Here is a 16,628-nt window from a genome sequence, read left to right as displayed (position 1 = left end):
GTGTGAGTGAATGAAAACACTGAAACTTCGGATTCAGTTTCCTTTTGGCCTTTTTTATTCATCAAAACAAATGTTGACCGTGTGTCCGTCTCGCACACACACACACGCAAACATACACACATACAGACAACTGACACACAAACGTCGGGCTCCGTCATCACAGCATTTCTCTTCAGAGCTGGGCCGTCCCGTGGCGTGCGTCAGCAGCACGCCAACCAACGTCAGTTCAAACACGACGAGACAAAGAGCAGAAGACAGTTACAGAGTTGGAAAGTTTCACCGGCAGATAGTGTTCAGCGAGGCCGGAGGACAGGAGGGCGAGGCCTTCGCGACCAAATCTCAAACGGCCAAACCCAACCGGGTGGAGCTTGGCCCACAGCAGGGAGGGAGGCATTGACCCGCCAGCCAATCCAGAGCCAAGCTCAGAACGAGACAGACACACAACATGATTTCAGAAGAAAACCTGGAGATCTCCTGATGTTCACACACAAACACATAATTCAGCTTGTAATCGACTGTAACGTCACACACACGATGTAGTAGATTCTCTCCTATCAGTTAGCGAAAAAAACAGAAGCCTTGTCCGTCCGTGTCTGCCTCCACTGAGATAAAAATACAAGACGAGACGAGATTTGTCATCAAACTGATCCAGCTGAGAACTGGAAGACTTTCTTCGTATAAAACGTTACTTTGAAGGCGACACGTCAGAGAAGAAAGAAGAGATTCAGAACTGAAGTACGAGTAAAGCTCATCGAGCTAAGATCTACAATAACCGCCCGGAAGCTACTGTAGCATCACACTGCAGATGAAGGAAAGAGGAGACAGAACATCTGGGTGCCTGAAGCTGGTCTGCTGCTGCTGCTGACTCGACATGCAACGTCCGGACCGACCCGACTGAACCGAAACCACCGACAAGTCCTGCAAACTCCATGATCGTACGCCGAGACGCTGAAGCTCGATTCGGCTTGGAAAACTGCTTTCAGAACGACTAGCGCTCGGCTGACTGCTTCAGAGCGAACACATTTGTCAAAATAGCGAGAAATCAAACAAACGAGGGAAGAAAACGTAGGAGTGTTCCCAGTTAATCACTTTAAATATGAGCACAGTGCTTCTCTGATAATCTCTAACTTCAGGCAGCTAGCACGCTAATTCATAAACTCTAGAAGTGTTAGTTCACTGCTGCCGCGTACGCTATCTGTGGGCCTGAGCAGCCGCTCTGTGAAGATGGGCCAGTCGCCTCTTTATTCTCCCTGAAGCTCAAAGGATGGTTAGCAGGATCGCAGCGAGGAAGCAACATGAGTGAAGGGGCGGCTCCGGACAAGTTTCTACAATAACTCAGACGTGGAGTTTCAAAGGAGGCTGAAGTGTTGTCTCAGCTGTCAGGTCCTCTGCAGGATAATTAGCTTGCTGGTCAACGAGTTGGAAGATTCGAGATGAAAACCAAAAGACGGTCACTTGGAGCTGAAATCCGCCTCGGCCTTGATGATGGTTCGGCCGCTAGCTTGCTGCACGCTGGACGAAGCTAACTAGCCTGCTCAGAGGTTATCGCTGACAGCTGACGGACATTAGACAGTTGAGTCGTCTGCCGGGGGCATTAGCAGCTTGCTAACAGGCTAACGAGGCAGCTGGTGGACGGGGCGAGCTGGGAGCAGGCGGGGGCAGACTCCTCGTGGGTTCAAATCCACTCAGTTAAAGGAATGACAAAGGAAGTTTTAGTAAATCTTAGTTAATCTTAAAAAAAAAAAAGAAGAATCATAATCACACTAACTCAGTTCATACTGGAATCATTATCTTCATCATCATCATCATCAGGCGTCCACACTGGAGATCTGGGTTGGTTTCCTGTCGCTGCTTCCACTGGTTCCTTTCAGGCTTCACGGCCTCAGAGCAGAGGAGTAGAAGAAGAAGAGGCGGAGCAGGGGAGGGGGGAGGGGACGCTTCAGGCAGGGAGGAGGTGGAGGAAGGTGTGGAGGTCAGGGCTGTGGATTCAGAGATATCAGTCCCTTCTGACTTTCCTGTTCCTGGGGGATCTCCGCAGAACGTCCTCCTCCTTCTGCAGAGGAGAAGAGGAGGGGAAACTTGAGGATTTCATGTTGGACGTTTCCAGAAAACTTTCAGCTGCTGTTCAGAAAAATGTCAGTTTGCTCTGAAAACTGCCGCTTGTCTTCAGCAAATGTTAGGACCTACAGGTCTAAATAAGAGGTGAGCCACAAAGTGCATCCAAAGGTACTTTGTCTTCTACTGAATTAATTCCTTTTCCCTCAGAAGCTTTACAATACCCTATAATGAAAAAGTGAAAAAAAAAAAAAAAAAAAGATTTTTGAAATGTGAGCAAAATCACTAAAAGTAAAGAAATCCCATATACGTAAGTATACACACTTGTCATGGAGTTCTTTATTGACTTCTGGTTGTTTTCATTTCCACTGGTCAACTTTCTACGGCTTCATTGTAGTTCACCAGTGGATTGGACATGATTTAGACACACTGTTTACTGGAGGTCCCACAGCGGACAGTGTAAGAAGTCACAGGAATTGTGTGTGGACCTCCAACACGGGACGGTCTCCAGGCACAAATCCAGTAACCTTGCCGTCAAGCTGAATTCTCGCGGTATTTGTTCACACACACCACGAGAATCCATCATGCACTGCTCGCACTCATGCGCTCGGATTTTTTTCCTTCGGACCAATCACGAGTCGTTTAGGGCGGGGCATGAAGCTTTGACGAAAGCAGGAAGCGACGGACTGCTAATAATATTAGCATAGCTAGCGAAAACAAGGGATATCCCGACAGCGATTAAATCTATTTTGGATGAATCCTCTATTGCCTCTTTGAAAAACGACCAGCAAGAGTTTTTTCTTTGCGGTGACTGGCTGAAACCAAACATGGTTTCAGCCAATCAACCTGAGCTCAGCGGAATCTTTCCTCTGCAAATGGAAGTTCAGAAGCACCAGAACTCTTCTAGAGCTGGCCGCATAAACTGAGCTATCAGGGGAGAGGATCTCTGTCGGAGACCACCAGGACCTCCTTTACCATCCCTATGGTGAAGCACGGCGGAGGCAGCATCAGACTGCTGGCAGAGGAGCATCAGTCTTGAACAAAGGCTGTGAGAATTTATGTAAATGTCATTTCTGAGATTTGATTTATTCAATTTACAAAAAGGAAAAAACTTTTCATGTTGTCATTATGTGGTGTTGCGTGGAGAACTGAATAATTTGCAGATGAAATGTACATTCAAACTTAAATCGTGTCCTACATTTATTGTATTTATATTATGTCCTACAAAGTCATAGATTATAATCTATATCTGAGATTATACACTAATTAGTACTACGGTCTACATTTCTCCACATGGATGTACATTCATGCTGATTACTTCCTCCAGTTCCCTTAAAACTACCCAATAATGAGATTATATTCTGTATTATTTCACAGATTTATGGTGAATATCTCACATTTATAGCTGATCTAGACAACATTTACAGTATGCCTGAATTGACATTGATTCCAACTAATTGATTGATTAAGCACTCCATAGGAAATACAGACATTTTATCACAGTATATATTCTTCATCATGGGTAAGTCATCTTGTTTCACATTTTCCATTCATGAAGTCTCTAGTGTTCTGATCTATTCATCCCCTTGTTGTGGATTAAATTCTTCGGTAGCTCACAGGTTTGTAAACTCTACTCCTGTCATTTGCTCAGACTTTACAACCTGACAGATTTCAGAGCAAAGCTGATATTACATCAACGAGTATGTACCTCATCAGATGTGGGCTCCTTCTCCTCTTCCTCTGCTTCTTCCTCCCCCTCCTCCTCTTCCTCCTCAGCTGCCCCTTCCTTCTCTGCGGGACTTTCCTCTTCATCGCTCTTCTCTGCAGCTGAAACATGTGAAATGTTACACAGAGCCGGAGCCACGCCTTCTGCTGCTGCTGCTGCTGAGGTGATATTAACCTGGACTGCTCTTCTCAGCCTCCTCAGCCTTCTCCTCCTCCACCTCCTCTTCCTCCCCCTCCTCATCCTCCTTCACGTCAGGCTGAGGCTCGTCCGTCTTCTTGTACTCTGCCGGCGTGGCTGCGCTCTTCTTCTAGACAACAAATGGTACATTCCACTTCAAACCCGGAGAACAGTTCAGGCACTTTGAAGAAAAAGAGAACGACAAACTCTGGAGCAGCTTTTTCGCCTGTCTGGTTTTTTAACACTTAGTATTGAATCGATTCCGGAATACATGAGAGAATTTCTCCAGTTTTGTAAATGTCACCCTGCCTGCTGTTTTAAAAGGAATATTCTATGGTTTAGTATGAAGTGTCTTTTCCATTGAGTTTAATGACATTTTACTGATGTTGGTGGACTACTGACCACCATAAAACACCAATTTATTTCACAACTGGGGGGGAGAAGCTTCTTCAATGTGTTCCTGACATCAAATAAACATCTCTTATTGTGATATACAGTATGTTCATTAAAACATTTCTGAAGACAAATTCTGCAACAGTTTAAAGCAGTTTTCTCTCCATCTATAATGTTTAACTCACAAAATGATTCAGTGGTAATGACTAAAACTCCTTCACGTCAGCCAACGATTCGATTCCCAACTGATTCGTTTAGCCCGAAGTGGTGAAAACACTTTTTCTGCTTTGATACTGAAGTTTAAACGATCTCCAGGGAACAAGAAACGGTGCATCACATTTAAAAAAAAAACAACATCAGATTTTTAAGTATCAGCCACGAACAAAACAATCTGTCAGTACTGCAGTCAAGCCTTTGCTTTCTCAACTCAAACTTCACACACAGCTACCTTGGTCCACTTTAATACCCTGGAAGTGAGAACTTCAACATCCGCTGCATGTTCACACCAAACTGGTTCTGGGGCAAATGGGGCTCACTACATCAACTTGCTAATTACCAGCTAAAAAATACACTCCTACCACAAGTCACATTAATACCTGTAAACTTGTATCTGGAATAGGTTGAACTATGGAATGTGTGTATGATTCACTGGAGAACTCTGGCTGTAGAGGTACGAGTTCAAAGAGTCTGAGGTGAAACCACCAGGAGGGGGCAGTGTGTGTGTGTGTGTGTGTGTGTGTGTGTGTGTGTGTGTGTGTGTGTGTGTGTGTGTGTGTGTGTGTGTGTGTGTGTGTAGTTTACCTTTCCGGTGCAACAGAAGACGATGATGAGGACGAGCGGCAGAGCGACAGTGAGGACGTAGACGATCCAGAGCCACGGTCGCTCCTCAGCGGCGGTCAGCATCTGAGAGGCCAGACTGGGCTGTAACACACACACGCATACACACAATAAACACATTTACATTCCACCGTCTTTCCCATTCCGAGTTTTGTATTTTCAGGTCCTCTGTCCCCTTGAGGCCGATGTGAGAACCTGAACCCACCTCAGCAGCGCCCTCCGCCGCCTTCTTCAGCCCCCAGCCGTCGTTGGCCCAGCGGTCGGCCGTGTTGCGGTCGTTGGTGATGAAGAAGTTGTCGAAGAAGATGTCAGAGGTCATGGACCACAGCTCCAGGCCCACCGCGCTGAACGGCGTCATCTTGAAGGGGTGCAGGTCCTCGAAGAAGGCCGGGTTGGGGATCTTCCTCGGCTTCCAGACACCCTGTGGAACGCACAGCATTGAGTCCTTCAGGTTCTCATCACTTCAGGCGTCCACGGCATCAACGCGGGTCTCTGGACCCACCTGGTAGTTGGGGTTGTCGATCATGGGGGGCTTCCACTTGCCCTTGTAGTTGGGGTTGTCGATCATGGGCCGTTTCCAGACGCCACAGCCGGGGGCGGTCTCACAGGCCGGGTTCGGGATCTGAGGGGCCTCCCACTCGCCGTCCATGTCCTCGTCCCTGAAGCGCGCACACACACCGGTCCACACGTTGATCTCAACGCCGACTCGTCCAGGCGGTCCGAGTCCACCGGGAGCAGTAACTCACCAGTCCTCGGGTTTGGCGGCTTCGGGGTCTCCGATGTACTCGGGCTCGTCATCCAGCCAGCCGTCCGGCTTCACCGCATCTTCGTCTGCGATCTGAGCGGGGGCGTCTTCGTCCCTGAACAACAACACATTCAACTTTAATACTGGAGACTTCAAAGAGCGAGAGCGACATGAAGTCAAGAGACATTACAAAGAACTGAAAAAGCTTGAAAAACCTGTTTAAATGTCAGAAAAATGTAACTGAAAACTCCTGAAAACCTCCAACACACTTGTGAAACTGCAAATCAAAAGCTGTCAAACACTGAGTTTACTGATGAAGGAAAACTGACTCAACAAAAAATGTTGAGTCAAAACAAACTTTAAAATAAACATCACCCAAAAAAATAAATAAATTAAATTACAGAAAGTGAAAATGTGACAATACAACTCAATGTAAAAACTGATAATAAGGCTGTAAATGCAGCTGAAACACTATGAAACTCAAAAAGCAACTCAGATGGAGTCAAAAGTTTGGAGACATCAAAAAAAAAAATTCCCAAAAAGAGCCTGAATATTTACAAAAAACATAAAAATTCAAAACAAGAGATGCAAAAACCTGATCTGGACACAACCGAAGGTCAAAAATCAACTTCAAGGCAATGAAAACATTGCGCAAATGCAAACTAAAAAAAAAAAAAAAAAAAAAAAACATAAAAACTTCAAATATCAGAAGTAGAGAAAATTACAAAAATCTAATTAAAACTTTTTAAAACTCAATGTAAAAGTTACACAAATGAAAATATTTTAAAAGTATCATCAAGTTGTAAAGCTGCACCACAAAAACAGGCCAGAAAGTTCACATCAGACAAAGATCTGGAAGACATGTGGAGAAAAGCCCCCGGACTGACCAGTCTTCGGGCTTCACTGCGTCGGGGTCCTGGATCTTGGCCCTCTCGTCCCAGTCCTCCGGCTTGTGGTCGTCGGGGTCCTCGATCTCGGCCGGCGGGTTGACGGGCGGCGTCATGTCGGTCAGCAGGTTCCCGCTGTTCACCACGGTCTGATCCACCAGCACCTCGAAGCTGTTGTCAGGGTTCAACACTGGGGGGCAGCAGAGAGCAGTTAGCGCTACCAGGCCCTGGCCTGCTCTGTGTGTGTGTGTGTGTGTGTGTGTGTGTGTGTGTGTGTGTGTGTGTGTGTGTGTGTGTGTGTGTGTGTGTGTGTGTGTGTGTGTGTGTGTGTGTGTGTGTGTGTGTGTGTGTGTGTGTGTGTGTGTGTGTGTGTGTGTGTGTGTGTGTGTGTGTGTGTGCGCGCGTCTGTCTCTTACCGAGGGTGTAGAGGTGTGTCTTCTTGTCAGTGTAATAGGTCCTGAGGTCGGCGTCGGGCTTCTTGGCGTGTTTCTCCTCGAACTCGCCCGTTTTGGGGTTTTTGTGTCTGAAGATGAAGTGCAGTTTGTAATCTTCTCCGCACTTGTCCGGTCCGAACATGATGGTGTACGAAGTTTTATCCACAAACTGGTTCTGCACACACAAAACAGACAAAAAAAAAAACAACAGTAGCAATAAGTCTGTTTGCTTGTTTTAAAAAAGAGACGCAGTTCTTCTGACTGTGGATGAGTAAAGTTCTGTGAGCAGATCCAGAGGAAGCAGGAACGGCACTGACCAGGTCCAGGTCAGGAGTCTGAGTCAGCAGCTTGACGTAGGCGCCGCCACAGTCGATACCAGACTGGAAGTTCACCTCGTACCTGTAAACACACAAACACCCATCAGAACGGCCAGCAGCCTGCCGATACAGTCCCGTTATATACACACACACTGTCACCGTCTCATTTCAGACGAGCCCACCTTCACCAGAGTCTGAACTGCAAAAAGAATTTTGTGTTTATGGAGACATTTTATTCTTCAGATGGAGTGATTAGAATGAAGGCTTTTCTCCACCTGTGAGAGTTGAACATGTTTAAATATGTGTAACACAGGCTGAACTCTAACAATGTGGCCACAGCTACATGATGTTTAATGATTCAGAATTAATTATTTCAAATTAAAGCCGCATTTTCAGGCTTTCACCCACTGCTTTCATTATATGCATTTCTGCAATAAATGGTTCAATAATTACTGTGCGGCCAGCTCTGAATATCTGCATCATTGTGAAAGGAGGAGGCAACGTGCACGAGGTATAGAGGATCAAGGAATGATTTAATTTCACTTTGAGATCAGAATAAATCAGCCAAATGTAGTTCCAAATAACCTTGTTCGTTTGGAATTAGGTGTTTACCAGGTCATTTTAAAGCAGAATTAAATTTAATTTGGGGAAAAAAGCTCATGTATGCAGCAGGATTCAGGGATAAAATCATATTTCAGAACAGATCATGATTTACTGGAAGAGGAGGGCACTGCTATGAGGCATCAGTTTATTAGAGACAACAGACGTGACGATGGACATACGGGCTCCTTTAAGTTAATTTTAGATTCTCATGTCAGGCTTTACATTCTTTTTGTTTCAAACCGACGTTTCAGAAGCTGCACTATTGTGCTCCAAACCACATTCTGAATTATATGAATCAATACTGAAACCAGGATTTGCTGAGATGAATAACTCGGTACTCTGCTCTCTGTTCTATTGTTGATAAACGTTTCCAAAGTGTTTCATTTCAACAAGAAACAAAAAATAAGATCTTTACGAAGCTGCTTTTCCTCGAAGCCAAATATACCTGATAAAGGGAAGCAGGTGAAAACAGTTTCAAGTGGTTTTTCAGATTGGTTGTGTGGACAGCTCGACGGTGCAGGCAGCTCTTCAATATCACATTTTCTTGTTTAAACATGCACCAGAAAACAGATGATATCCGAGGTGAGATTACACAGTCCTAATCTAATTCTACAGCAAAGTTTGTTTTGAGCTTTGTGCTAGCTTCGCCGTCTGTCTTCCCGCATCTCGCCAGGTATATTAAAGGCATATTAAAAAAAATCTGATAAAGCTTTGAGTCCATGTAGCTCTTTGCTTTTAACTATATATATTTCTGATGTGAGCTGGAGGCAGCACTGCTGGAGTGAGTTTCTGGTCTTACTGGACGATGAGGGGTTTGTCCTCGAAGGTGAAAGGTCGCAGCAGCAGGGAAGAGATGGCGTGGTGTTTGGCTCGAGACTTCAGGACCAGACCCATGTCTCCGGGCAGCTTGGAGTCCTTCATCTCCTCCACGGCCCATTTCCCTGTCCGGAGCACACCACAGCCACGTTCATCATCACTGCGGTCGTTTCACACACAGCTCGGTTCCCACCGAGTCAGGAAGACTTACCGTCGTACTTGGCGATCTCTTCGTCCGCATCGTCTTTCTTGGCGCGGGACAGCACCCACCTGAGAGCCACACGGAGCACAGACGTTCACAGCTGCTCAGGATCACACACACCGAGGACAAGACAAGTGTGTGTGTGTTCTCACCCGTCCATCGTCCCCCGGTCAAAAGACTCCGCGAAGAAGTGCTCTCCCATCGGCTCTGGAGCTTTGTACATCACCTGACACACAAATCTCACTTAGAATGGTTTTTTTCCCCTCTATGTAGACAATTATTGCTATTAAACAAGTCTAAATCAGTCAAAAAAAGAGATAATTTAGGCTCATACTACTTCAAATTACAAACTAACCTGATAAAAAATGAGATGAAAGCTAGCTCAAACCTTATTTCAAACAAACATTATTAAAACCAGCCTCAAACGAGCCAAATACCACAACTAAACTAGGTTAGGTCAGTCTGAACTGAATATAAAGTAAATCAATCCACAACTAATCCAGCATTTCACTAAAATGCAGTCAGAAACAAATGTAAGAGAAGCAACAAACAGATTCACAACACAGTTCAATATAATTTTAGTTTATATCACAAAGGTCTACAACATGTCTGATGGAAAACTAAACCACAAGGGATCCAAAACGAGTTTTGAATTACCCAAAAATTAATCCTGAAGTGACATAAGAAGGTCAAGGTGACTTTAGAGACACAAGAACTCACAATGACCACAAAACTGAACAGAAACTAACTCTGGCTTCAATTCTAATCCAAAACCAAGGATCGGCCAAAGACCAGTCAAGAACAAGACTGAAGCCAAGCTCAAACAAAACAAAGTGAAAGCAGCTGAAAAAGAATGTAAAAAATGCTCCAAGAGGAAGAGTTGGCTGTGAACGGTGAGTTTGGTTCAGACTGTTTGTTTTACTGACTCAGCCTTGCTGATTACATTACATAAAGCCGTCAAACTGGAGTTTAAATCACAGAACAGCACAACATGACACACGATCTACTGTCTGAGAACAAACCACCTTCAATGGTTCGTCATATTTGTTTTGTTAAAGCAAACTAGGAAAACATTTTTAGTTGACAGTAAGAAATGTATGCAATGTTGGAAAAGATTCTTGAATTTATTGTGGCCCTTGTTAAACTGCTTCTGGTGTCTGTCTCTGTGGTTTACAGTGTGAATGAGGGTCAGTGGATCAGCGGGTCAATGCACTGCTGGGTTATCAAACCGCAGTCCCGATCGGACTGGTTAATGAGTAACCGACGCTGCGCCTGAGAACCCGGGGGGCAAACAGGACTCTACCTGTGGAGTGGGAGGAGTCTTGGGAGCGGGCGGAGCTTCGTCGTCCATGGGGTCGTCGTCCAGGTCTTCCTCGTCGTCGGCTCCAGCCAGACCCAGGTCCAGCTCGTCCTCCACGTCCACGTCGTCAAGACCGTCGTCCTCGGGGACCTGAGCCAGGCTGAGGCAGACGAGGCCTACAGCCACAAGAACCAACAACCCCAACCTCGGATTCATCGTCTGCATGGAGGGGGAGGAGGAGGGGGAGGGGCATAAAAGTAGAAGGAGGAGGAAAGATTATTTCAACGCCCATGATGAGACGACTGTCCATAATCGTAAGAGTTTGACCATCCTGTACTTCAGTCTGCACTCGCTTCACCTACACGCCAAAACGTGCACCGTGTGCACGGAGGTTCACGTCCAATGTCAACACACACTCGCCCATCGCCACGGAGACCGAGCGGCACCCACAGGGCACGCAGCCTGGGCTCCTTCAGCCGTAACGAGATTACACCCCCCGGGATTACTGCAGCACCCCACCAGAGCCGAGCACGGCTCATTACACACACCGTGAGCACCCGCACTGTGGAGACCACAAGGTTACTCATTACACCAACACACACCATAAACACATTACCCCCCCCACACACACACACACCAACACACATTATACAAAGATATACATAAAAAAAAAAAACAGATGCTTAAATATTTTGAATATTTAAAACCAGTATAAAAAGAAAGAAGATGCAACATGTGAATAAAACACACCGTTTCTCACAGGGTTTGATCAGAGGAGCTCAACTCCTCAGAGTGTGTTTGGTCCCGGAGGAAGGCTAAATGGAGTGTGTTACAGAGCTGTGTGTGTGTCTGTGTTCCTTCACCCAGTAAACAGGAAGACAATGCAGGAATATTTAAAACCGATAGACACACAAGAGATCCAACAATGCATTTCCATCCCAAGTTAAGCAGGGATATGTCCCACCTTCAATTAATCAATAACTTTACACAGCGCCACTATCCAATCAAAAACAGAGACACTGAAGGACCAGCAGATATTCAAAGTTACAAAAACACTGAACATTTTCACAAACAAAACCTAAAATTTCCTATGAGAAAATTGTGATTTTGAAAATATTATGGGGAAATTTAACTGCGGATGGTTTTTCCATCTTTTTTCTTCCTCTTGTCTTCCTTCAGGAGACGCTCTGATTGGTTCATCAACTAAAACCACAAAGACAATCAAATCTGAACAAGCGGGTTTCTCTGCCTTTGTCTCTCAGCAGACTGTCAGTAATCAGATTAAGTCGCTGCAAAGGGATTAACAGAACCAGCAGAACCGCCAGTGCTAGCTGTTAGCATCCACCGCACACGGCAGGAGCGAGGAGGAATCTATCAAAGTGACTTCAAACTACTCTAAAGACTCGGTTTAAAACTTCACTGCCGGATAATTAGTGTTTTCAAAATGTTTACATGAGTTAGGTGACCATTTTGTTTTTCCATAAATAAAACCTGTATTGAGCTGATAGATAGCTTCCTGGAACACCAAACCTCCCAGGTGGGAAGTTTCCAGTTGGACCTTAGTCAGATTTTATGGCCGTAGAGTTGATAAAAAATACACAGTTTCTGGGAGTTTCTTCAGATAGCTTGAACATCGGACAGCCCTTCAGTGTTACTGTGAAGCTCCTGCTGAGGTTAAAGCTCTGGTTGGGGGTACTCTGCTTCAGCTCCCTGAAGACGCTGTTCTTTCTGTTGCACCCTACAGAAACAGCTCGGCAGCTCAGCAATGTGGTCGCAGTAATGAGCTTTCGGCTGGCTCCTTATTGGCTGATAAAACAACCGCTTAATGTTAATCAGTTCAGTGACAGCGGCTGGAGTCGAGCTTGTCCACCCAGACTGAAAGTACTGAGGCCAATGTCAAGTCAGGTAATCTGATATTAAAAAGCCTTCAGCCTGCGGGACATCTGCTGCTAACAGCTTTTTAACAACGTTAAACACAAACTCTGAGCTCTCTGCTAACCATCACATGAAACAAAGAGAATTACTGTACTGAAGTCAGCTTCATTGGGTCATCTGGTCCCTAATCTCATGATTTTTTTTTTTTATGTAGAAGTCTGAAAAGCAGCAATAAATCTGTGCCCTGAAGTTTGTCCAGCACAGGAAATAAAGTGAATGAAGAAAAAAAAACCTGAAATAATAAACCTAAATGGTATGGCATATTTCTCAATATGAATAAACAAAGTCAGTCACAGTTTTCCCATGGATGCCCGTGTGTCGTGCGGCAGCTACTTTAGTTAGCGAGCTAACCAGCTAACCAGCCTTGGTCTGTCCAGTCTGGAAAAACAGAGGCCTTAATGGCAAAACAGAGTCCAACGAGTTTGACTGAAGACTGACGACAGTGACTCACTACTGCCACCTGATGGATAAATGTCAAAACTTCAAAGTCCTGCGATTACCTGCTGGTTCTAATGCGAATGTGGAAAAGCCAACAACGTTAGCCACACGGATGCTAACCTGTGAAAACAGATGACTGAAGTTTACAGCGTTCTGTGCTAAACGGTGAGAGTTGATACAAGTTGCAATCCTAAAATGAAAAAAAAAAAAAAAAAAAAGATGAAAAAGGGAGTCAGCAGCTATGACGCTAACATGCTAGCTTGCAGTCATTGTCGCTGGATGAGTAGATAGCACGTTAATTTCACAGCAACAGCAGACAATGAGAGTTAGTGACATGACCGGGTCAAAAGTGATCATTGTAGATGTTGCTGCAATGCCAACGTCTCTCAATAAATTAATCCACCACATGAAGATAAACTGAGTCTTAAATTTTGCTGAAAAAACAAAATAACCCAAAACAGCTACCCGGATAACACAGTTTGTGCCACAAATACAGCAAATGAAGAAGGTCCAACCTGCTCAGTCTCAAACCACACGGCATCACAAGATGGCGTGAAGTCTCGAGTAGAGGACGAGGTGACCCAAGACGTGGCCTCCAGTCTTAGAAACAAAAAGCTAACGAGCTAGAAGCCAACCAGAGAGCTGGGCAGAACAGACTGAACATGAAGGAGATGAGTTCAACCTTCAAACAAGGGTCTGATGAACATTTAAACCAAGGGAGTGACTGAAGACAGATTGAGAAAAGCCAACACTTGAATTTTTGTGTTCAAAATTGAGTGTCTGATCTAGAACAGGTCTTTCTCTATTGGTGAATACATATAGATAGGTGGTCGAGCGTTTCCTGCTGGGAAATGAAAGTCAACCAACGGCTGGCATTGGGTAAATCTTCACCCAACAGGACGGTCAGGTTACTATTTAAATAAGCAGAGAGAGGCGCCTCTGTCAAACTGTGGATAAGAGGCTGTATAACGTCCCTGTGGAAGAGGCATTGCAACATCAGTGCACTGCAGCACTTAATGTCTTTCACACAGAGAAGGAACATATTTTTGCCTAAATGCTTTTACTAAGTTACACTCCTGCCTTGATTCACCACTTTACCTGAGCAGATAGGAATGAAAACAGGTGAACTCCTTAATGAGCTGTGCAGTCAGCAGCAGACTCAGACTTACTCTGGATATCTTTATATTCAAACTGTCAGTTTAAAACCAGATGAAATCTACAGGAATAGGACAATGGATAACTAGGGATGTGTGTGAGTAGTCAGCTGAGCTCACCTGCTCCTGTTTAATTCTAACACAAAGCGCAGTTAAACTGTCATGCAGCCGCTGGCCACCAGTCAGCACTACAGAACCATCAGGCAGCATTCAAATCAACTGAGAAGTCTGTAATCACTCCAGTGGAGCGAAACCACCACATTTACCTACATCAGTTCCAATTAGACACTATTTACCCCGAGATGCTGTAATACCACCAAGAGACGGGACGGTCATGGTCACTAATGTCTCTGTCGAGTAAATTAAGATGAGACACTCAGCTTATGAGTACTTAGAGCTTTACCCACAAAATATATCGAATGCATCAGAAGCACTTTAAAGATTTTACTCACAATCTTCAACAACCATAAACAACCACATTGGATTTGAAATGATGCAGGACATTTGACGTTCACTATGACAAAAGAGGTTGCCAATATTCTCATTGTCCAGCTTTGCTTTCTGCACAGAAGAGATTAAAAAAAAACAAAAAAACATTTAAATCATCTAAAAGCACAGTGGGCACATTTAATATTTTACCTGAAGGTCATGCGACACAGTGAATGTTCAAGATTTTTAATGAGCTGCATTGATAATATTCACCTCAGGAAACAAACAGGTTTAAGAATCTGTACTAAAATTACATTTTATTGCTTCAAAAATAGTATTTTCAAATACAAATTCTCTAAATATGACGGGTCTCGGTCAAATGGTTGCCTCACAAAAATTGAACAGGAAAGTGTTAAGAGGAAATTCTAATCTAAACCATCACAGATTTATCCGTACTGTGTGTACGAGATCATTTAACACCTGTCTTGTTTTCACTAATAAATACAATTTTTTTTTGAAGACTGTATTTATTTTTTTTTTGACTAAACAGAAACACCCCTGTTACTCTAAGTGAGCATTGGTTTGTTGTTTTTAGGCCGAAATACATTTGTTTTTATTCATATCTATGCATAAAGCAACAGCTCCTAAACAACTTGTGTAATTTAACTTCTAATTTCTATGAAGTCAGTGTTTTTCAGAAACTATGCTCATACTACAGTAAAACCTACACCAATTAAAATGTACTACTTTTACAATCACAGGTTGCTACAAAACAAGGGTACAAACAGCAATCATAAAAAAATACTTTCATCTGTATTTTCCATAAGGCAATACATGTCTCCAGCTCATCCAGAAGAAACCTATTGTTACCAATAGCAGTGCCTAATCTGTGCTAATTTCATCAAATTCAGCTAAAAGACAAAAAATAATGCCCTGCAATCGTCATTTTGTTTTTCAATTTCTCACCTACCCTACAATTTAAATGTAATTTTGGTGCAAAGAAAAAAGTCAATCAAGTATACCGCATACAAATTAGTTTTTAGTTTGCAACAACACTGTAGTTTAACTTTATTTGAGCAACGTGCTGAGAGACGGTACCTTTCAGCAGAGTACTTTGCAAATAAATTTTGTTATTCCTTATATTTTTAAAAAAAGTTGTACAAGGAACATATTCTCAGTACTGTTTCAACTTTGCTAAAACGTCAATATTATTGATTTTCACTCAATTTCTAAGTGGCTTTGTTAAAGAAATGTGTACATTTTAGCAGGTTTTGCAGCTGTAAATGGTGTAATCGTGAAATGAAGTATGACACTGACGTCTAAAACCCTTCCATACATATGAACTAGATATCTTAATTAAACGAATTTCGACTGTTTACATTGATTAATTTTCTGTCAACACACTACGCGCTCCTGTGTCTTCGTCCCGTCGTTTTTGTGTGTTTTGACAGCGGCTAAAAAGTCTTTTGAGGGTCTAAATGTCAGGAGTGTCCGGACGGAGAAGCTACAGACGTGGGTCATCAGGCTAGCCTGACGTTAGCTCAGCTGCTAACGAGGCAGGGCATGCACGCAATGCAGCCCCGCTAAGAGAACTCCAGCACTGCTATAAACGTCTGAGGTAACATATAATTAAAGGAAATTAAAAGGCGTGAGTTGATATGAGTGAGTTATTAGAAGGTAATTAAATGTGCTAAAAGGCCGAAGCTAGCAGTTCACCTGCGGTTTATCAGAGCTAGCAGCACGCTGGATACACGGAGCCCCGAGTCAGCCGCTACAAAACTGACATTATGTGCAGATTTACTTCGTATGCAGCAAATATAGAAGTAATTAAATACGGAAATAGTCATGTCCGGCTCGTTTTTCGGAGTTAAATTGCTCATTTTGGTGCTTTTTCACTCACCTCCGGCTCTGCACTGCGACCGCCTGGGAACTGCTGGGGAGGGTCACGTGGGTCGTCTGAGGGCATACGCTTCCCTGCCCTCGTCGCTGATTGGTCCTTTACATCAAATGAATGGCGGCTGCTGTCAACTGTCATCAGCTGATTGGCCAAGAGGAAATCTGTGCTGCCCCTCCCCCCGGAGCTGCACCTCGTGGACAGCGATGATTGGCTGAGCTGTGAGAGGAAGCGGCTGCTGATTGGCTGAAGAGGAGCTGGTGAAAAAAGGCTGGCATAGATTGAA

General features: G+C 44.1%; 1 protein-coding gene across 1 annotated transcript; it reads right to left on the bottom strand.

Moving 5' to 3' along the window:
- Positions 1-1,330: 1,330 nt before the first annotated feature.
- On the bottom strand, positions 1,331-16,411 carry canx (calnexin). The gene is made up of 15 exons (XM_030117798.1): positions 16,349-16,411; positions 10,496-10,711; positions 9,345-9,418; positions 9,202-9,260; positions 8,974-9,115; positions 7,572-7,653; positions 7,237-7,429; positions 6,821-7,010; positions 5,935-6,048; positions 5,691-5,847; positions 5,394-5,609; positions 5,153-5,272; positions 3,956-4,088; positions 3,764-3,882; positions 1,331-2,053 (listed from the first exon to the last, which is right to left on the bottom strand). Exons 2-15 carry the CDS (start codon positions 10,706-10,708, stop codon positions 1,997-1,999), a joined length of 1,869 nt encoding a protein of 622 aa, XP_029973658.1. The 5' UTR covers positions 10,709-10,711; positions 16,349-16,411; the 3' UTR covers positions 1,331-1,996.
- Between the last annotated feature and the right edge of the window lie 217 nt (positions 16,412-16,628).

Source organism: Salarias fasciatus, chromosome 2 (genome assembly GCF_902148845.1).
Source record: "Salarias fasciatus chromosome 2, fSalaFa1.1, whole genome shotgun sequence".
Classification (NCBI taxonomy): domain Eukaryota; kingdom Metazoa; phylum Chordata; class Actinopteri; order Blenniiformes; family Blenniidae; genus Salarias; species Salarias fasciatus.
This window is presented reverse-complemented; position numbering and strand designations above follow the sequence as displayed.